Source organism: Protomyctophum bolini, assembly GCF_963924005.1.
Source record: "Protomyctophum bolini genome assembly, chromosome: 17".
NCBI classification, from domain to species: domain Eukaryota; kingdom Metazoa; phylum Chordata; class Actinopteri; order Myctophiformes; family Myctophidae; genus Protomyctophum; species Protomyctophum bolini.
In genome coordinates, this window is record NC_137878.1 from 31,459,785 (window position 1) to 31,482,900 (window position 23,116).

General features: G+C 44.0%; 2 protein-coding genes across 2 annotated transcripts in view; one reads left to right on the plus strand and one right to left on the minus strand.

Moving 5' to 3' along the window:
* LOC308331715 (glutamate receptor ionotropic, kainate 5-like) overlaps positions 1 to 23,116 on the plus strand; it is a gene marked incomplete at its 3' end in the record, with an annotated part of 177,684 nt that overhangs the window by 27,641 nt on the left and 126,927 nt on the right. The window lies entirely within an intron of this gene.
* On the minus strand, positions 7,556 to 10,255 carry LOC308331714 (conserved oligomeric Golgi complex subunit 8-like; the record flags this gene model as incomplete). The annotated part of the gene is made up of 2 exons (XM_080787206.1): positions 7,556 to 7,819; positions 8,138 to 10,255. 2 exons carry the CDS (start codon positions 10,253 to 10,255, stop codon positions 7,556 to 7,558), a joined length of 2,382 nt encoding a protein of 793 aa, XP_080643332.1.

Sequence of the window (23,116 nt, forward strand, 5' to 3'; positions counted from 1 at the left end):
CAGTACATTTACCCATACACACACTTATGGTGCAGGCAGCCAGGAAAGGGCAGACGGGCGTCGAACCCGGGAACCTCCCAGTTCCCAAACGGTGGCTCTACATCCTCCTGAGCAACTGATGCATGTGCGTAAAACGTGTGCCTACTAGTATACTGTGTGTGCATATGTGTTTGTCTGCATTCATTTAGAAGGCCCTGGTGAAATCACGCTCCCACAGCGGAAGAGTATCACTTCGCTTTCATCTACTTTTTAATTAATTAAAAGAAGATGATGGGGGGAGGGGGGGGGGCAGAAACAATGTTAACGTTGCTTAAATTGATTAGACATGGTCAGGGGTCGCAAGACACTCGGAATAGCTCATCATCCCGAAAATAATTGCACACTGTTCGTGAGTACAGACAATTACCCTAAAAGAATTACCCTCCCAAAAATGGAAGAAAAAATAATAATAACCAGCATGGCATACAAGAGTGCCGTGATTTTCTTCCCCCTTAAAACATGATCATCGGGTACTATGATTATACTAGAAGGAAGATTTTTTTTAAGTGTACAGAAAGTGTTAAAATGTTGTTTTTATGTGGCCACACCCACCAGTTTATTAAGTATTCCTGTTTTTCACCTTAGCACCACCCACCTGAACTTATGCCTGATAATGGGGGAGGGTGAATCCGGAGGAAAATCTGCGGGATTCTGCGGAGTGTTTTCTTTTTCTTTTAATTTCTTTTAACAGTTATCCAGGACTATAATCAATGTGTTTAGAGTCAAATCTTCCACTTCATCCATTTTTATTCAATAATAATTCACTCCTTCATGAACATTCTTTAGTACAATTCAAATAACAAATGTGAAATGAAAGTACAATGGGTCCAACATGAACATACAAGCCAGCCAGTCAGCCAGAGCCAGCCAGTCAGTCAGTCCGTCAGACAGTCAGTCAGTCAGTCAGCCAGCCAGTCCGTTAGCCAGTCAGTCAGCCAGCCAGTCAGTCCATTAGCCAGCCAGCCAGTCAGTCCATTAGCCAGCCAGCCAGCCAGCCAATCCATTAGCCTGCCAGCCAAACAGCCAGCCAGTCAGTCAGTCCGTCAGTCAGTCAGCCAGCCAGCCAGTCCGTTAGCCAGCCAGTCAGTCAGTCATCCAGCCAGTCAGTCAGTCCATTAGCCAGCCAGTCAGCCAGCCACTCAGTCCGTTAACCAGCCAGCCAGCCAGTCAGTTATAGTCAGTCAGCCAGCCAGCCAGCCAGCCAGCCAGCCTGCCTGCCAGCCAGATAGCCAGGGGCCAGCTTGGGGGCTTCCTCAAGAGGAATATTTGCCTCAACCAGAGCCTTTGTAAAATCCAACACAAACTTCTTCCTCTCAGCAGTACATGGGTCTTGGAGAGGCAAGCAGCCAGTGTTTCAGTCCTATAGATCAACCAACACAAACGACTTCCTCTCAGCAGTAGATGGTCTTGGAGAGGCAGGCAGCCAGGATTTCAGTCCTATAGATCAAACGTCTTCCTCTCAGCAGTACATGGTCTTGGAGAGGCAGGCAGCCAGGGTTTCAGTCCTAGATAGTACTGCAAAACAAAGACAATGAGTTAAAACCCTAGCATCCATAAAACAGAGTGGGCTCTAGGGAAAGGTGGGCAGACTGGGCACCAGGGAAAGGTATAGGCACCAAAACAGAGTGGGCACTAGGGAAAGGTGGGCAGACTGGGCACCAGGGAAAGGTAGGCACCAAAACAGAGTGGGCTCTAGGGAAAGGTGGGCAGACTGGGCACCAGTGAAAGGTATAGGCACCAAAACAGAATGGGCACTAGGGAAAGGTGGGCAGACTGGACACCAGGGAACGCTAGGCACCAAAACAGAGTGGGCAAGCTATCTATGAAATCTATTAAAAAGTTGAATCTGCAACACAATTTGACACAATTGGCTCCTGCTTCATCTCTCTCAGCTAAAGGTTTTCTCTCAATTCAATTCAATTCAATTCAAATCAAATTAGCTTTATTGCCTGGCATGAGAAAACATACGTTTACATTGCCAAAGTGAAATGAGACAATCAATATAAAACAATGTATGTACAAATAAATATTGAATATAAATAGGAATTAAATAAAGGTGTAAACAGATGTGTTACATTAACATTTTGAGTAATACTATCTTGTGAAACTATAAAAAGATTTTATATTCTCTCTCACACACACACACACGCACGCACTCTCTCGCTCGCATGCACGCTCTCTCCAAACACACACACACACACACACACACGCACACACACACACACACACACACACACACACACACACACTCTTTCGCTCTCTCTCGCACACACATCGCATGCAGTCTCTCCAAACACACTCACTTTCTCTCTCTCTCAGCTCTCTCTCGCCTCTCGGAGCGATCGAAACACTGCCCGTTTTTTTAAAATTTAGTTCAGCATGTTAACCAAACCAGCTAAGCTACTATAGTAGCCTAAATGTAAATGCTAGTACTTACCCAAATCACTCGCACTCCTGTTGCTTCAGACGCTCGACATCTCTGTTAGGTATATCCATGAGTGTTGGCAAACAAGAAACAACAAGTTTTGATAAAGTTATATTATATATTCTCGTCCTGAGCCTCCAACATATTAGTCAGCAGTAGATAATGAGGGGCGGAGGGGCGGGATGCATCCAATGATTAATATCATGCTGGCCTGGGTAAAGTAAACTACAACATGAACGTGTTAAATTTCCACAGAAATTCCGCAGCGTTTTCATCGGAACACCGCGGCCGCGTATTCCGTTCGGGCCTGACTATAACATACAGTATTGTGTGTTTATGTAATGTTGTATATCTGGTCCCATACAGTATGTTTTGAGCAAATGAGTTTCACGTTTCAGTGTTTGAATGCTTTGGTGTGGGTGCAGAGACTATTGTACAATACACAGTAAAGTGTCGAAATGGAGCCAAATAGACCCCGGTGTTAAAGTAGCACTCTGAATTGTACAGTTCTTGCAGCGTCGCACTGTGTGGGAATGACTGCAGGCTTCCATGAGATTATAATGTGATTTCATTTGGAATGGAGTATTGAGCCTCCCTTGACCCAGTCTGACCCTCCCTGCCGTCTCAATGCCACAGAGAACTAATGAAATAAATATATATGCACACGCAAAATCAAATTCATACAACTCCCTCGTGGTTGCAGTGCGTGCGTGTTAGTCTGCGACTGTGCGTGTGTGTGTGTGTCTGGATCTGTAAGTATGAGGATTGATGTGGACTTGATGATATTGTCACTGTGTGTGTGTGTGTGTGTGTGTGTGTGTGTGTGTGTGTGTGTGTGTGTGTGTGTGTGTGTGTGTGTGTGTAATCAGGAGAAGCTGGGGGGTTGGTTCTCAACGATGAGGTCAGAGAGGAGAGAAGTTCTTCTCTTCCAGTCTTCTTAGGTCTAGCAAACCTCTGGAAATACTGTTACGAATCTGCTATCACTAGAGCTACTTTTTTGCCTTTGTTGCCAACTTTCCCTGATTTCTGAATGCGAGTATGTTAGACTTTTGAGAAACAGCACTGCTTGGATAGCAAACAATGTAAAAGCTTATTAACCACTTAAGGCCTATATACGTGTTTGTGCGATGAATAGCGGAACAGATCTGCTATTCAAACTGAAAATGGAGAGATCAGGTTGAAAATGCTTAAGAAAGTCAGCGCAGCATGTGATATTCACACCCGGAGCCATCTTGTATCTCTGTCTCTTTCAATGCAACAGCTCTCCTGCTGTTGCCATTATGCAAAATGACCAAAAATGTAAATGTTCTGCCCACTCCTCCATAAAAGAAAACACGGCAGTTTATCAAAGATCTGCAAAGAGGATCCGTTTAGGAACCTGTCAGGAAGCAGCATACAGGCTCCATAGCGTCTTTCAGAAAGACTCTTTCTCCTATGTCTCGCTCTCACTTTGTGACATGCAGTTACCCTCTGCCATCTGACAGGCTTCAGCCTTCCACGCTGCGCCACTTGAGATCAGCTCATCCATGTGATGTGACAGATCAAAGCCATCTGCACACTGTGGGGCCCTCTGCGTGGAATTGATCCTGGAAGATCTTTGCTCGGGGGTGAGATATCAGGCCGCCGATGTTAATGATCCACCCACGCTAATGTTGCCGCTTCCGAGGTGGTCGCGGCTTCACATCGCCACTCAGAGGGAAAATCTTTATGGAGAATGAAAGGGAGACGCTTGAGGGGTTGAGAAAATATGGGATTCTAAAGGGATTCTCGTAGACTAGATAGCAGGAAGTATGTTATGTTGCGAAAGGAAAAAATGAATGTGTTATAATGTAATATGTTAATAGTATTTTCCCTCACAGTGATTTCATGTCTTGTTAGGGGTGTGAAACTTTGAAGATGGAGAGGGCCACTATAGTTCCAGAGGGCCATATTGCATATACTGTCCAATCAAAAATAGAAGATCTACAAGGTCAAAACATATTAAGCCACACAAAACCCAGAACGTTGTAAAATAACTAACACTGGGACTTTGTGTCACATTCCTGTTTTTCAGAAGAAAACAAAATCAGAATGTCTGCCACGATTCAAACCTTTTGTATAAATTCACAAACTGTTTCTCTTTGTCACAAAATATGAAAGTATTCTGTGGGCAACTAACCATGGCTTGTTTAGCTTCTATGGATGTGTATCTGGTTGTTTCTTTAGTTTTTTATGGGTTTTTCTTTTGCTGCTTTCACCTTTTTTATTTTATATTTTTTATAGAGGGACAGACAGTAGGCTGACAGGAAATGGGGGAGAGAGATGGGGGAGTGACATGCAGTAAGGACCGGCGGGATCGGGAGTCGAACCCGTGGCACACTGCCAGACTCGGACTACCGGCCAGGATGCCTGGCCGTAACCAGTTGTTTTTTAACCCGTTTTTTTACAGTTGTAGTGACCTGTTAGTTACCAATTTGTGGTTCATGATGTTGAAAGTGAATCAGATTTCAAGTCTGCAGATGGTGTTGTGGATAAGTTCCCTAGCTCTTATTCCTAGCTCGCTTAATGGTCTAGGGGATCAAAGTTTTGTCTTCCCCATGCTTTCTTTCTCTAGGATTCACACCATCTGTCTCGAAAAATAATTTCCTTAGGAACGTGTAATCCCTATTCTTCTGTAAAACAAAAAAAGAGTAAAGATTAAAAAAAAAGACTAAAATACTTCAAGCTTACCATGGCTCATTGCTTGGCATCTCGAATTACAGAGTTTCAAACTCATAAAAGCCTCAGACTGAATTTTGATTATACATTATAGATAGGCCTGAGGCCTGAGGGTGATGACGAGCACAGGTCTGAGATGCAGTTCCAGTAAATAGTACAATACATAATAATATATATATAAACACAGTAAAGAACTAGAACTGCACTCTGTCGAGTGCCTACTTGCGTGAAAGTACTGTCGACCGCTACGAACTTTCAAATCTCAGCCTCTCTGTAAAACATTGAAATTAAATACTAAAGTCGGGTTATAACTGGCTGTCAATGCTGACGTAATTACGATACGTTTCAATATTGGTTGAGTAACAGGTAACGTATGTTACATGTATGTAAATTGTAAGTTGAAAGTGCTATACTGTGGTCGGCTGGCTTCTCTGTGCGTATGCTCAGAGGTATCATTAGACATTACCTTTAATCCTTTAATCCACCCCGACACTGAAACCTATCTTTATTACGTCACCATCGAAAGCCAGTTATACCCTGTGCTGTACAGCCTTGCATTTCAAGGGTTAGCAAGGTGGAATACTTTGAGCGATATGTGGTATGCACAACTTTAATAATGACAGTCTATCGTCATGGACCAATGGTCTATCGGCAAAGCCTTGATTCTCTATGTTGTACCGGAAAGCATAATAGAGGTCTTAATGGAACAAAAAGCTTTAAAGGGTCAACAAGGTGGAATAATCTTTACGATAAAAAGGATAAAAGGTTAATATATGCTGCAGAGGCTCAGATCCTTAGCTATAGGCAAAGCCTTGATTCTCGGTTTCATTGGATTGACACTGCCAAAGCATGCAGAGGGTGTTACTAATGCAGTGAGAGGTTTTAAGGGCTAACAAGTCAGAATGCCCTTGATGATATAAGATTCTTTTGTAGGCGGAGGTCTTGAGTCTCGAGATCTCGAGGAGGCTTTACTCCCAAAGCATAATGATGATCTTATTGCTGTGACAGACTGTGAGGGCCATTCATTCATACAGAAACACCCTGTAGAATGATGAAGGGATCCTTTGTGCTGCAGACAGTGATTCTTAACTTCATGCAGACCAAAGAGTGTTACACACCAAGAATGTGAGCTGGAGTCTTTAACTGGGGGGGTTTCAATTTAACTCAGTGTATAGAGGTAACTAAATTGACCATCACTGGTTAATTTGGTTACATTATGTCCAAGTTAAATTAAGACTGAGGATGTTACTGTGTAGTCGGTTCCCATCCAATATTCTTGATTATAATTATGATGTATCACATGAAGAAAACCTGCATAGGAATAATGGAATAAAGAATGATGTATTTGTACTGACATCTCAATGTCATTTTGCTTAGCAATCAATTCCTGAAAGACTATAGATTTATTTACTTCAGCCCACCGTATAGATCTAATTCAAATTTTATTTTTTTGTGCCATTAAAAAAGAGAGAAATTTAAAAAATATATATCTATTGAGACACAAAGGAGGGTAGAGACTAGAGAACTGACGTTTTATTTCCTCCAACTCTCCTTATTCTTTCTCTCTCTTCTCTGTACAATCAGTCGGCAGAGTAGACTGCATTAGAGGACAAAGCAAAACCCCACATCCAGCTTGAATTGAAATCCTGAATTGTGCTTTTCACCAATATGCCCCCCTACCAACCTACTTCCAATATGCCCCCATACCAACCTACTTCCAATATGCCCCCATACCAACCTACAGCTTGAGAAATGCCCTGATTTGACTACTCTATAGTAATTTCTGAAACGTGTAGTACCTGTCCTATATCTTTACCTTTTGTAAAGCTGTTTAGGAAAGCTCTATTCAAAAAGTGTATTATAATAATAATAATTATTTGGGATTAAGCCCGAAGGGGCGAAGACCCCTTCTTGTCTTTATACCGATTCCGCCATCCGGCAGTTCTGTGCTGCCGTTTTCCATGAAATGTGCCAATATTTAGTAGGGTCATGGGAATCAGCTCACAGTCATTCGTCAAAGGACCATGGACATTTAGATCTCCCAATGAATTAATTATATGATCTGCATTTCACATTTCTAGTTTCCACCATGCTTATGCATGGTTGGATGCGGGAGTACTGTAGTACAGCGTTGACAGACAACCCCTTCAGCCAATCAGCGTAACAAAAAAATGTCATCTCCAGTCTCCAACCAGCTATTTAAAGAGGAGACACTGTGAACACAGCGGCTTCGCCATAAAAGCACAGAAACAATAGGGGGTTAACGCCCTTCAGGCTTGACCCCTTATTGTTTCTGTGAGAATTCCGCAGTTTTGGCAGGTCTGTGTTATCGTTTTTCACGGAATTCGGCAATTTGGTAGAGTGCCGTGAGGATCAACTCAGGAACTCAAGCACTCATTCGTCTTCTTCTGTGGCTTCTACTTCTACCACCTCAGTAGGTAGTAGAACCTGTATAGCATCCAACTCAGGGTCATGTGTCTGACTCGGGGGCTGAGCTGATTCAGGAGGCAATACGTTGGTGGAATCTTTGGGTTGTTCTTCTGCAGCTTTGAGGATGCCACAGAGGACAGTCTCTGGGGTGGTCAGACCACCGAGTTCAGTGCTGATGTCCACCTCTGGTGCCACCACCTCTACCACCTCTGGTGCCACCACCTCCACCTCTGGTGCCACCACCTCCACCACCTCTGGTGCCACCACCTCCACCTCTGGTACCACCACCTCCACCACCTCTGGTGCCACCACCTCCACCTCTGGTGCCACCACCTCCACCACCTCTGGTGCCACCACCTCCACCTCTGGTGCCACCACCTCCACCACCTCTGGTGCCACCACCTCTGGTGCCACCACCTCCACCTCTGGTGCCACCACCTCCACCTCTGGTGCCACCACCTCCACCACCTCTGGTGCCACCACCTCCACCTCTGGTGCCACCACCTCCACCTCTGGTGCCACCACCTCCACCTCTGGTGCCACCACCTCCACCACCTCTGGTGCCACCACCTCCACTTCTGGTGCCACCACCTCCACCTCTGGTGCCACCAACTCTACCACCTCTGGTGCCACCACCTCCACTTCTGGTGCCTCCACCTCTACCACCTCGGGTGCCTCCACCTCTACCACCTCTGGTGCCTCCACCTCTACCACCTCTGGTGCCTCCACCTCTACCACCTCTGGTGCCTCCACCACCTGAGGTGCCACCAACTCTACCACCTCTTGTGCCACCACCCGTACCACCTCAGGTGCCTCCACCACTGGTGCTACCACATCTGGTGTCTCCCCCTTTGGCGCTACCACCTCATGCTCAGTGTGGATGTCCACCTCTGGCGCCACCACCTCTACCACCTCTGGTGCCACCACCACCTCTGGTGCCACCACCACCTCTGGTGCCTCCACCACCTCTGGTGCCACCTCCACCTCTGGTGCCACCTCCACCTCTGGTGCCACCACCACCTCTGGTGCCACCTCCACCTCTGGTGCCACCTCCACCTCTGGTGCCACCACCGCCACCTCCACCTCTGGTGCCTCCACCACCTCTGGTGCCTCCACCACCTCTGGTTCCTCCACCACTGGTGCCTCCACCACCTCTGGTGCCTCCACCTCGCGCTTGGGCAACACAAACTCCAAAGGCTCCAGAACTGTGTCCGCGTCAACGCGACCCAGGTTGCCATATTTCGGAAGCTGTGATGGAGGAATACCCAGAATGAGAGCTAACTGGGTCGGCGGGAACAAGACTCGCAAACAGCGGTTTAGGAAAGGAACTATGTCCTCTGCAAAAGCACTGCAGAACTGGACAAACAGCTCTTTCTCCTTGCTGCTGAAGGCAGACGCTTCTGCTCTATGGAACACCAGGATCCGCTCGGTCACCGTCTTGAGTGCATCCTCGAGGTATTTGGTGACCTCCTGGGCCAGTCCAATGGGACAGCAGAGCCGCAGCTCATTGAAGGCGGTCAGGATGCTGTTTAGGAAGTAGGCCAGGTGCTGGAAGTCCAGAAGAGCCATTGGGGGCTGCAGGGTGCCAGGCTGCGTGCTGGGCACTACCACTGGGATGTTACCACTCAGCATGGAAGGTAGGGACATTGCTGTGTACCGGTTCATGTCCTCCTGGAATGTGTCGACCGCCCCATGGACCGCTTTGTGGAAGGTGTCCGCCGCCACCCTCTGGAACATGGGTGGAAGCTGCCCCCGGAAGTCCACCCCCACTCTAGCAAGAGACAGGCCGAAATACATGCACTGACCCAGCAGAGAGTCAAGTCGTCCGCCCACCCCCCGGTGGAGGTCCCTCTCCAGGGTCCGTAGGAATTCGGCCACATTCTGCACCACCCAGCCGTGGAGAATGGCACTCTTATTGATCATTGGTCCTACATGAGGCATTAACAGGTCCTCATCAGAGAAGATGGTATGGTACTGGGTGATGATGTCAAACAGGTGGACTCTGCACACCTCTATGGTCTTGGTGATGTGGAAGTACGGGTCGTCGCTGGGTATACCGGCGAGGACGAAGCGCAGCCAGCTGCCACGTGCTTGCAGGAACTTAACTCTCAGCTCCGCCTCTGTGAACACATCCATCCTGCGCAGATAGCCAATCACACTGAGGCAAACGGCAAACTGGCAGTTGCTGCTAAGCTGCTGCAACAGTTGGTTCAACATGAGTTTAGTGGACCGCCGCACATCCTGGACAATTCCTTGGATTACTGGCAGTGACGGATCCTCCCTCTCAAGCCTCTTGACATAAGCTGCCAGCTCCAGGGCGTCCTCATAGTTGCCGTTGCGGACGCGGGTGTCCATGAGTTGAGGGATCTCTAAAATATCTTCTTCCTCCTTCATGAACCCCATGCATGTTTCACCAAAGCTGGGTAACATGCCTGACAGGCTGGAAACACGGCTCTCACCAAAGTCCCTGTAAATCTCTTGGGTGCAGTCTGCCGTTGGGATGAACGCCCGGTTTGGTGTGTCCACTCCATACAAGCTCACTTCAGACAAACAGGCTGTGAAGTCCGGATTGTTCCTCTGGGTCACTGAAGCTAAGGTGCTTTCATCGTCCACGTTTACAGCTCCCGTGTTGGCGACTTGCAGTGATCCAGAATCAACATCCATGAAAAAACCTGCTTCCCTTTCCAGGGTCTGATCATTTCACTTAGAGTAGGCCGCTGGTGCACTCTACCAATGAATACCTTCAACTCCACTCTTGCAACACCACAAGTTTGCAGGTGTAAAAAAAACAGGTGAAATTGTTTTTGTGTAAGCTATATATTGATGTAAATGAAGGTACACTACTATATAGAGCTGTAGTTGATTGTTTGAGATGGATTATGCCCAAATATGCACATGCCTGATGTCACAGCACCAATCGCCGTTGTTGCTGTTGTTAGGCAATGCTTTCTATTGTGTGTGACACCAGACCAGAGACAGAGAGAGAGGGAGAAGAGTGGGTAGGGAGGTTGTGTGTGACACCAGGCCAGAGACAGAGACAGAGGGAGAAGAGTGGGTAGGGAGGTTGTGTGTGACACCAGACCAGAGACAGAGAGAGAGGGAGAAGAGTGGGTAGGGAGGTTGTGTGTGACACCAGACCAGAGGGAGAGAGAGAGGGAGAAAAGTGGGTAGGGAGGTTGTGTGTGACACCAGACCAGAGCTAGAACAGAGAGAGACGAGAGAGGGAAGGAGGGGGAAGAGGGAGAGTGGAAGAAGGAGCCTCATTTTTTAACTATACTTGAGAGAGAGGGAGAGAGTGTGGGAAAGAGAGAGGGAGAGTGGGAGTAAGGGAGAGAGAGTCTATTTCACACACCTGAACATGTCGATAGATGTGACGCTTTGTAACGTGTTGTCAGTGCAATAACCCCAGCAATGCTTTGCAAGCAGTTGCACTGTATGGTTGCTAGGTGCCAGTGCGACAAATACCTCACAACTGGACACAGAGCAACCAGAAACAATTGATTTCACATTGCACCTCTACAGACAGCTTGGATTAGCCTCTTTGTCTCTGCAAGCCTTTGTTTTTCACACGTCCGTATCCACTGTTATACTATGAGCAACTTTCTGACAATAATCATTCTCTAAGAGTGACGACGTGAGTAACGTGTTGAATGTGACAAATTGTGACATCCTGTCAATTCAGATGGATTTTGAGCAGCTGTCAGTGTTTCTGTCAGTTGTCAAATTGCTCTGAAAATGATCCCAAAGATATTGTTCACTTCTGTTGTTGTGGTATAATGGCAGCTGGTGCGCCTGTGGCGCACTCACTTTGAACGACACGTGTCTATGTGGCATTGCGATCTGAGTGAGGCACACACATACACAAACCGTACATTTTGAACAAAAGGCCGACAGCGATGTGTCTTTGGCCACTGATCCTGCTTTTTCCATGCTGAGCAGGTTGTGTCTGCTCTCTGTAATCGGTCCATCACATCACGGAAAGGGAAACTGCGAACACCCACAAAAGCTGGGTTGAAAACGCAGAGGTAAAGTCAGTGACATATCACGGCCACAAAGCACAGGCGTAAACGGCACTTCCGCATACTCTGCATACATCACGGTCTATGACTTGGCCAACCGAACTGTGTGCTCTTCTCAATTTTATATATAGATATATACCATATAGACTCCACCCTCCACTTGAGTGGATAACAATTTTATAGTTCTTGGTGTGACAGCCTTTAAACTTGTCAATTTACGGTCAGCCTCAGTGGCATTTTAGCCCGTCATATTCTTTCAAAGCATAAAACAACAAACGTCTCCCAGGCACTTGGAGTGAAAGAGGAATATCCCGCAATAATACCATACAGTATATTACAGTATCGGCTATGGCACATTTTCTTTCACTGCGCCATAACTCTGCATTACACATCCAAGCCTCTGTGACATTATGTGTCCGAGCTGGAATGACACCATCGTAACACAATAAGTTATGATGACTCGTCCTCGTGGCAATTCTGTTTTGGCTGCAATATGACTGCATTGAAGGTCACAGCTTTGCAAAAGAGGGAGATGTGAAGAACTATAAATGGAACCAGTGAAGTAGTGTGTTGTACTATTCTGGGGATGTGTTTTTTTTTATGTTATTTTAAATTCACCTCTGTCTGTAATATGCAAGGTGTAGGAATTAGCATCGCCTGCATGTTTCTGAGCTGGAGCATGTTGTGATTTAGTGAAGGAGGGAGGGCATTTAGGTTATCGTGAGGAGGACCTTTGACCTTCTAAATTCCACATCACATGACTAAACGCCTGTTCATAGTCCAGCGGTCACCGCCGCGGTGTAACATTCGGTTGGTGGTCACCTCTTCACCTGGACTATGAATAGGCCTTTAGTTCTTCTGATGCCAGTACAAATTCCAGTCCAGTGGCAAAAAGTCTTGTTTTATGCATGAAGGCAGGTTGTTCAGATTTTTTTTTTAAATAAAATGATCAAGACAAAATGCTTTCATTTAGAAACAGTAGTATCCAATTCTGTTATCCACCACGGACATTATCTACGGAACATCTCATAATGCATTCCATGAATGCAATTTTTGTGTGCTCATCTGTGGTGTGGTTGAGTTTACTGTGCGTGCCACTGTGGAGATAATTCCATATCAGATATTGATGTCAGACAGTGAATGACTGCCACAACAAGAAGCACGCTGGGCAAAAACACTGAGTTCTCATTGAAACAACTGATGCATGCAGAGTGCCAACAGGGAATCTGCACTATGTACACTGTGTGTGTGTGTGTGTGTGTGTGTGTGTGTGTGTGTGTGTGTGTGTGTGTGTGTGTGTGTGTGTAGCTTGTCTGAATACTTAGATGATGAGAAACAAGAGAAAGGAAACTGATAGGAGAGATGGAGAGATGCGAGTGAGATAAATTAGAATAGGGGGAGGGGTAGATAGTGGGAGCGATACAAGAGTGGGATTGAAAGAGTGTCAGTATGAGAGTAGGCTATGCCTGGCGCGTAGCGCGGATACACATTTTGACTGGGCCAATTAGCATCGGGAGGGGAGGGGGGGGGGGCTCATGGGGGGCCATTTAAAACAAAGGCGGCTTGCTGTGGTTGGCTACAACAGAAATTTGCATGCACAAGGGTGAGGGGCTTTCAATGTATCTTGTTGTCTTGTTGTTGTCTTTGAGAAGCTAGACTGTGCTTTGAGAAGCTAGGGTGGCTCAATTAATGGACGCTACGCTTCTGGCCTACGCTCACTAGATTGACTGACTGACTGACTGACTGAGGGACAGAGGTAATGAGGAAGCCTTTTTAAATGTCAGGGTCACAGGATCCCTCGGGTAACAAACTATGAAATGACCACAGCTATTCATCATATGAAAGCCAATGGAGACAGACACATGATACACAATTAAGACGTGCATAATAGGGCCCTGAGTGTTAATTTAAATTAATTTGAATCTAAATTAAAACTGACCTTTAAGCAAGGGTTGTACTGTGTAATTTAACATGCATATCATCACAGTAGGATGCTTGAACTTATAATACAATGAAGCCTAATCAAGGCTTCATTGTTGTGTTTTTCAGTCCTCGTTTAACCCATTTTGGGCGGGAACCCCTTTTGGTGTTAACATTATGTTATGCTTTAGCTATTGAAAAATAGCAGATCTACAAGCTCATAGCGTGCCACCGAGTGGTGCGCTACGAGCTTGTTTTTTTTTAATCGAGAACGACTGACATAGAAACATAGCTTTTTCAGAAAACTGTCAGGATGTAGAAGACATTTTTAGAATCTGATCTCAGGTCAAAACGGGGAAAGGGAACACAACATTAATATTTGAGTGCAGACTTTGCCATTCTTGGAGTATGGTCACACTAAAAGTTTTAGAAATAGGCACCACCTTTTAAAAATATATATAAAAAATGACAAAAAGGTGATAAGCATATAGTCTGTGAGTCTGTCTTTAAAAAGGTGCTGGTCAGTGCACTCTTATTTGACAGAGCAGAGTGCTTTCAAACGTTGAAAATGTTTTTTTTTTCAACTTTTGAAGGACCTATAACATAAAATTCAACTTTTTCAATTTATTTTGTGTTTTTGGGGCTCCCATATGTGTTTTCTTTCCCCACAAATAACCAATTTTTAACAATCAGACTTTCATATCATATGGGCGCTTTAATGGAAATTGCTCTCAGGAACAGCTCAACTGATTTTGTCCTCATCGTGATGTCATCAATGTCACCAATTCAATTTCAATTTCCCCTCTGGGATTAATAAAGTATATCTCACCCTACTATAATTCCTCCTCTTCAGTTCCACATTTGCATTTCCACTTTGTTTACAATGTCCACCATTGTTGATTTTCCAAGCTGGCATGGAATGGAAACAAGCCTGGTTTTATCTAGCATCAGTATTATAATGACTCAAATATTAAATAATCGGCACCACCTCAGGACATTGTGGTACTGCAGCTAAAACTGCTTTCAAAGTCCAAAAGGAAATGACAAGGACTGGTTATATCAGATGATTGAGGCTCAAACTATTAGAAATAACTTTGAGGGACATAGACAATATGATATTAAATAATAAAAGCAGTTTTAAAATGCATGTTATTTGCGCTTTAGGAATTCCCTCAAGGCTTGGTATGACTGGAAGTACCTTTTTCACTGTTTCACAACAAAAACAATGTATTAAATCTATTATTACCTTGTGTAATTGCATCGCATTCGCTAAATTCATACTTGCGTTGCATTTTTTGTAAAGGTACAGACCTACAGTATTGTCTGGCAGACCTGCAGAAGACTCAGTAGTGGTGCCGGTCGGCAGCTAGGAGAGCTGACATGCGGGGGAGGAGAGACAGATAGATTTGGGGTCCCTCTCTGGGAGCACTAGGGAAGGTTATGGGGTCACTCGAATGGTTCAGGTCCATTTTCCCAGGAGCACGAATGAGTTCAGCAAGTTATATAGTAATTCCGTTTTTGAGATAAGTGAAAATTGCAAATCTTGGCCTATAAGGGTGGTGCTAGATGAAAAGTCAACACAATCGGTTATCGGTAAATTCCATGGCAACCCAGTCGTTTTTTACATATCTTGTTTGGGACTGTGTTGGACGGAATGAAGGATGGACTACATTTGTGCCCTGCCATTATCAAGGATAAAATACATACGATTATGCTTATTGGCTCTTTAAGGACCTCCTGACACTTTTCATTTTGTTTCACTTCATTATTCAGAACATTTCTTTTTTTATTCAGGGCTGGATCCAGGCTACCTCTATTGTACTGAGAGACAAGCATTGTTATGTATGCAGTGTGTGTGCAGGCTGGGTGGTGTGTGATAATCCAATTGAATATTGCTTTGGTACGGCGACTGCAGCGGCGTGCCCGGGAGAACAAATAACGAGACACGAGACAGTATCACGCTAAAAGCTCACAAAGTTTATTACACAAATAGGAACATATATAGTGCTGGATCATAATGACGTGACAATAAGATATGAGACAAAGTACCGTGACTAATGCAGCAAGGCTGACCTTGCTGCTGCTGAGACGTCTCTCGTAGCCTATCTATAAAGTATGCTATACAGTACAGGCAGTACACAATACATACCAATTACACTGTATCTCAAGTTCATATACACAGACTTAGATGTACATGGGCAACTCATAATATAACAGTGCCCTCTTCCGCTGAGATGTCTCTCGTAGCCTATCTATAAAGTATGCTACAGTACAGGCAGTACACAATACATATCAAGTACACTGTATCTCAAGTTCAAGTACACAGACTTAGATGTACATGGGCAACTAACTCATAATATAACACTGCATGTGTACAGTATTTCCGGGGAGAGGGAAGGCCCTAGCAGCTCAGCTCAGGGCCAAACACTGCAAGATATAAAGATGTAAGTTATTTCTTCAGAATCATTAAGGGAGCCATTTTAATCTAGCAGTGGCCCAACTTTTGGGTTGTGACCTGGCCGGTGGTCTCAATATCGTGTGCTACAATAGAGCAATATGAGGGATATATTATATAAAGTGTCATCAGGAATGGAACCTCAAGGACTGCAATGACTCAAGTTTAACACCCTGCAGTGAAAGAATACAATTGGTGAGATTTGTTATGTATGTGTGCACGCACGCAGGCACGTGCGTGCGTGCGTGTGTGACTGTGTGTGCGCGTGTGTGTGTTTACTTCCTCTGTGCCAGGGTTTTGACAGGGACTCTTGGCAGTGAGATGTCTGCCTAAGGAGCTGGTATTGTCAGACAGACAGGCATAAAATCTGTTGCCTAATTACCAACAGAGACAGACAGACAGGATGGGAGGAAAGACAACAGGGATGAGGGTTGGAGAGCCAGAGAGCGAGTGAGCGAGAGAGAGAGTCTCTAAATGTTCTGATGAATTGAAAAGGATGGACCCTATTGTAAACAAGTGTAATGATTTATGGTGTCGTCCACAGTTAAGCGCCATAAACGGAGGTCTCCGTCCTATCAAATAGTAACGCTTTGAATAAAAGGATGGAACTTTATTGATATCATAACAGAGTGCATCGCTCCACAGGCTGGGAGTGCCTGTTGGACAACATTCGATGTCATTTCCGGTTGCGACGCCATCCAAAATGCCCCCCCATTTTAGTGGATGAGACCCAAAATCTTAAAACGTGAATTACTCTTGATCTAAATCAATCCGTCCAATAGGGCATGCAAACCTCGCACCTTTGGTATGCAAATTCCGGGGGTGTGCCATTTTGAAGGTGATCAGTCACTATACCTGGCTAACGGATAGCATACTGTATAGCAGAACAACAACAATCAACAACATCAAAAGTATACTGTATTAAGCCAACAATGTTACGAGCAAGCTTCAAAAACATTTGAAAGTGTCTTTTATTTGAAAACAAGGCACATTTACAGTTACTGTACATAAAAAAGGAACACGCCCTAATTTATATTATATAAAACTAGTCGCTACAGCTAGAGCATAACCTCATTGTTATGCTGTATGCAGAAGGGTAAAAAAACAGCATCATTATGTAGGCTCGGGGATCGTTTGTTTTTGCCTGAAGGCTGTCGTGCTTGGATGACGCAGTGTTGTGATGCGTTGACGTCAGAGCGCTACAATAGCACATGTGCTCACCATAGACTATTAAGATCTTAATAATATATAACATTTTAACTCTGTTCCTGACTGACTGATCTCTCTAAGAAGCAAATTCAAGGCTTGGAAGTCCGATGAGGCTCACTGTGTGTGTGTGTGTGTGTGTGTGTGTGTGTGTGTGTGTGTGTGTGTGTGTGTGTGTGTGTGTGTGTGTGTGTGTGTGTGTGTGTGTGTGTGTGTGTGTGTGTGTGTGTGTGTGTGTGTGTGTGTGTGTGTGTGTGTGTGTGTGTGTGTGTGTGTGTGTGTGTGTGTGTGTGTGTGTGTGTGAGACGTGCGCGTGCATGCATCTTGTTGACTGTTAATACTGTAGGTTTATAGATTGTTTTAATACACTTTGCGGTGAATCAATAATGCACAAGAAGCAAGTTTGCACATTGTATTATTACTTAGGCTACTTGCCCGTCCAATTGGTTCACATGTGAAGCCGTGAAACTTGTATGTATGTGTGTATAATTGCGTGTATTGTAGGGCTGTGACGATCATGATGATTAATTGTCATACAAATAATCATGATTAATTATTTAATATAAGTGTAATTAAGTGAACATTGGAACATAATTCATAAAAATCACTTTTCTTTTTTTCTTATTTTTAGACATTGTGATAAAGGTCCCATGCTGGATTCAAATGGTCTCATTGCACATGAGACAGGAATAAATATTTTATACAAAAATAACTAACTAACTAACTATAATTTTCAATAGATTACACATTATACAGTTGAATGGACATGATTCAGATTATTATGCAAAATAATCATACTGGTACAAGCAGTGAAATGTTGGTTCCACAGAGACTGTGTTTGCACAACAACACAATTTTATAACAAGATAAAAGATATTGTAATAATGTAATAAAAAAGTAGTAATAGTGGATGAGATAGAAATAAAGTAAAGTACAGTTACTGTAGAACAACAGTATGATAAAACCTCAGGAACAATATCTTAGTGCAAAAGAAATGCAAGAGCGAGGTTTTACTAGTCTGTTTATCTTTCACAACATTGTCAAAGTGTGCAAGAGAAGGAAAAGGCACGCAGTTGTAAATAAATCCACTCTTTCTAAATTCTTATCCCATGATTTTGTAACCCATTTTTTCACCCTGTGTCAATTATCTAATGTAAGCCTAGGCGCTACACTTCCTCTGCCAACCTGGGGGGCAGCGGACTGACCTCATGTTTCCTTCTATGCATGAGGAATCCATGCTGCTTCTTTTCACCTGACAGGGGAGAGTTTCCCTGGCCGGACGTAGTGCGTGGAAGGAACACGTTATTCAGACCAGTTCCCCTCCATCAGGCGCCCCACTTGTCTATTCCACTTGTCTGTGTGCAAGTAACATTTTGATCCATCTGCTCAGAATCGTACAGGTGTTTTTTTCTCTTTTCCCCCTGTTATTTATTTTGTATACTGTCCTCACTCAGGGCTCTGACAGCCACAGGGGTTGGCGGGGGATCTCTTTCTGAGCCTTGCGCCCCGGGCTCCAAGACACTATCACAGTCTGTTACTTTCTACAGTGGTTCTCAACCTGTCGGGGGTTCCCACAGGATTTTTGGCTGGGGGGATTATGACTAAACTGAAATGTAATGTATGTATTTCTGAAAGAAACTAAAATAAAAACTAAAAGTACTACATTTTCCATTGACAAATGGAACCCATTACCATCTTCACGGTGGTGGGCAGGAACTGTACCCCGGCCTGTGCCAGTGTGCCACCCTGTGTTTGACTGCGAGACATTTTAATGTCAACCTTGCCTTGCTGAGATTTCTCTGACAGCCTGACTCATGAGCTTCATAAATATTTGATCCACGTGTTTGTATAGACAAACAACTCTGTGCACCCTGGCTGTCCTTGGAATTTACACACACAAACAATTTAAGATAAATAAACTCCATTGGGTGTGGTGCCACTTCTAAAGCAAAGTAAAGCTCAAATACCCAGTGCATCGAAAGTTAGAGACAAAGATTTTTCTTGAGTTCATGTTGAACGTTTTCAGTGAAACCGCAACATAACTTATTAAACAGAGAGCATCGACATTCAACATTAGAATTAAAGAGAGAACATGAATCAAATGGTTATGGGCAAGAAGCCTGATAAAAAGATAACCACCCATTATGTCAGTTTTTACTCCTCTTTGGGAGTCTCCAGTCAACTAAACCACTGCGAAACAAGGATAGAGTATGTGGGACTATGGGGAGTTTCATTTCAAGATGATATCTTTTTGCTATTGCTGATTGGTGAAATTCATTAGTGTGATGCAGTATGACACTGAAATTATCTCTTCTTTCTTTATTTTTTTGTTGTTTTACTGGATATTGTTGAACACAATCAACTTGTTGATTGGCTAATATAAACCCAGTAAAAATGGAAGTGCTAGAGTTGAGAGCCTCTTCTCTAGTAGTGGTTTATTAATAGTACATGTGCTCAGAGCACAGTCCAAACAGCAATTCACTCTGTTCCAAACAACACAGTCAGATTTATTGTCTCAATCCACAATGGAAAATGGAAAGTAGTCAAGTAATTTCACACGATTTAACTCTTCTAATCTGAATCTAATCAGGGTTTTGTAGTGTATAATTGGATGCAATTGGTTGTTTTGTGAGTCTTAATATCAGGCTCACATTCAGATTAAGTAATGCATTTTTGTCAGACTCTAAACTTCAGAAGCTTTGCTTTGTAATGATCATTAATTGTCTGTAGTGATAGGCAACTCCGAATTACAAATTTCAGACAACAAACAAGCTCACAAAGGACTCCAGGCTGTCTCATTTCCCTCTGCTACGATGCATGCTGGGATGGGTTTCTGTGGCCCCCGAATTGAAACAAAGGAATTAGTGAATACATTCATTAATTAGTAAAACAGTTAAGAATGTGTAACTTTTTGAAGTCAGTGCCTTTGTAAACACTTAGGCCCTTTTATGTACAAGTACTTTGTCGTGTGACGAATAGCGTAAATAGCCAATCCACAAGCTCACAATGCTTCGCATCACGGCAAATTGTGAGCTTGTAGATCTGCTATTTTACCTATGCTTGAATGAACAAATAAAAAGTGATGCAACGTCAAAGTAGTTAAAAGGCCACCAACAAACAAATAAAGTGATCCAGGGAGGTACAGTAGAAAAGGGCAGACAGAGAGAGAGATGGAGTGATGGAGATGGAGTGGGTCAGCTTCTTAGGAAGCTGACTATTTTTTATGTATTTTGATTCCCATGTTTTGTTTTTACTTACTGTAAATCGCCCTGGATTAAGTGTGTCTGCTAAACGCCTAAATTGTAAAGTCAAAAAGAGGGATGAGGTTAGGGTGGATGGTACAGTAGATGGAGAGGGAAATGTGGGTGGGTGGGAGGGTGGCCGGGGGGGGGGTTGGAATAGAGGAGGAGGTGGAGAGAGGGTGGGCCTGCAGGGCAGCCCCTGAGGCCATTTGTTTTCCTGTGCGGTGCAGAGCAAGGCTGACAGTAATAACAATGGCCCACGTGAATGAGAGCCATAATTAAATGTGAGCCTTGGAAGCGGTGTAGCCTCTCTGCAGCCGAGTGCTTCTTGGAACAGCTTTAGCGTGGATCGAGGGGCAGCAGCACAGGGCGCTAAAGGGAGAGGTGTGGAGCCCTGCCAAACAACCGTCTGACTGACACCTGGAGGGAAGAGGCAGAGTGGAGGAGTCAAGGTCGCTTTTGGGGAGGTCAGGATGCTTATCTTTAACTAATGCGTTTCTTTAACTAATGTGCCTTTTATATCCTCGGCCAGGAAAACGTGTTGACTGCGTAAACAACAGGCATTTCATCAGCATTGCCACTGCCATGCAGCCATACTGTATACTGTTCCAGTACAGGCAGGCACGCACATCGCACGCACGCTCTCACTCATGAATGCACACAAACACACACTCGTGCACGCATGCATGCACGCACACAGCCTCAGGCAGAAAACTATTGGAATGATAGATGGTAGAGTATAGCAGGCAAGGAGAGTGTTGAAAACGTTGTGTTGTTGTTGGGGTATTTGTACATTTGCTTATACTAGGCTTATGTGAAATTCATCCTCTGCGTTTACCCAGCTGTTTACATCCTCTCAATTTTATGCGGACAGTAACGACGTGCTGTACATGTACATAAGCCTCACAATGTGTCGCTATGCGAGCTTGTAGATCTGCTATTTTCACTATTATTGATTGATGACTTCTGGAAATGTGGGAAATCTTGGGGGGAACTTGTCTAAATTTCAATACAGCAATAAAATGTACTTTACTCCAGTACTCCAGTGCAAAGTGCAAATCCGACAGAGCAACTTTTCACTTTGACTCAAGTGCTTGGTCCATCAGTGCATATAAGTAAATGTAGCTGCCCGGTGGCCAACCATTATTGTTGAATGTGACAGGGCAGTTACACACGACACTGCTTGAGATTGACAGAAAGGAGATGAGGTTTATCATGATATTAATATTATTCATAGGTAGATAAACAACAGCTGAAGGTAATAACCTAATGTGGGTATACTGTACGTATGTTTCATTTCTGTATGCCAGTGTGAAATATAGCCAAACATAATATTACCTTCAGCTGCGGCCAGCTACTCATCCATCTGTCAAAAAGTTCCATTCCTCTGTTTTGTATGACAAGCTGTTTATATGTATAAAGCACACCAGGAGCATCAACAATACTCTCTGAATAGGCAGTAGGCACTGTGCATATGCCTGTGTTTCCTGAAGGTGGAACACATAAAACACACATTGGTCAGGAGCCAAAAAATAGTTTCCAGCCTTCAGCCATCTAGCGTTGAGGAGTAATTAACTTATTTCGTTTAAAAAGTTACGCAGTATCACTTTAAATCGCTTGCAGGGGGCTGGAGGGAATACAAATGTTTACCGGCCAAATACAATTCTGTTGTTTGCACACTATTCCACGTGTCTTAATTTCCTTTCACAAAATGTAGGCTATATGAACAGCCTTACAAATAAGTACAGTACACTGGTTCACTGGTTCTCATCAACAGACCTGGTATTTTCCTTCCAGAAATCCTGTTTTCAGCAGTCATTTCCTAGGAGAGGCCAATTTTGAGTTAGTTACTGCACTGCAGTTGTCTGTTTTTTTTTATTCATCCAGACACAGTGTTTAACCACATGAACCCTAATGTCATTCTGTGGAGCACTAATTCAGCATAAACAGCCGATCTACACCATCAGAAGACGGTTTATAGCTATTTCCACCAAATAGATTTGGTGTATCGCATAGAGAGAAAAAAGGAGTGGGTCACAATTTGATGGTTCTAAGAAAAACCATGTTGTACCTTTCAATTATATCTCTGTCTGTAGAAATGGCCGATTTATGATTTTGCCGGTGGGTGTGATTGTTCAGTTCCTCTTTGAGCATATCATTTCAATAGATGTACCACGGTACAGTAGAGCAGATGTCATGGGATTGAAAGGCTCGTGGTTCAAAGGCTCCCATGGCTTAAGTGACCTTTAGCAATACATGTAACCCCTAACTGCTCTCTATGAGCAGGTTGCCTTGCCTTGCATGGTTGAATGGGTGAATGTGATGCACATTGTCAAGCACTTTGGAGAAAGGTGCAATATAAATGCACCGTTTACAACTCAACCATTATTCTCATACAAATACCAGCAGCAATAAACACTGACTTATGCATGTTGGTAGAGACAGCTGAAGCTAGGGACACAAAGGGCCACCTGCTGTCACATTGCACCTTTGTTATTTAGCTGATTTTGTCTTATTTTAATCAGTGCTTTTCAACCCTTTTCCAAGGCTCATTGTTTGAGCCACAGATTTGAGCCATTCAAAAACCTTGAATATTTTATCGTTGGATACGATTTTGTCCACATTCTGTATTCTGCATTGATGTAGTACCATAGGCAGATGTTGATTTAAAAAAAAAAAAACA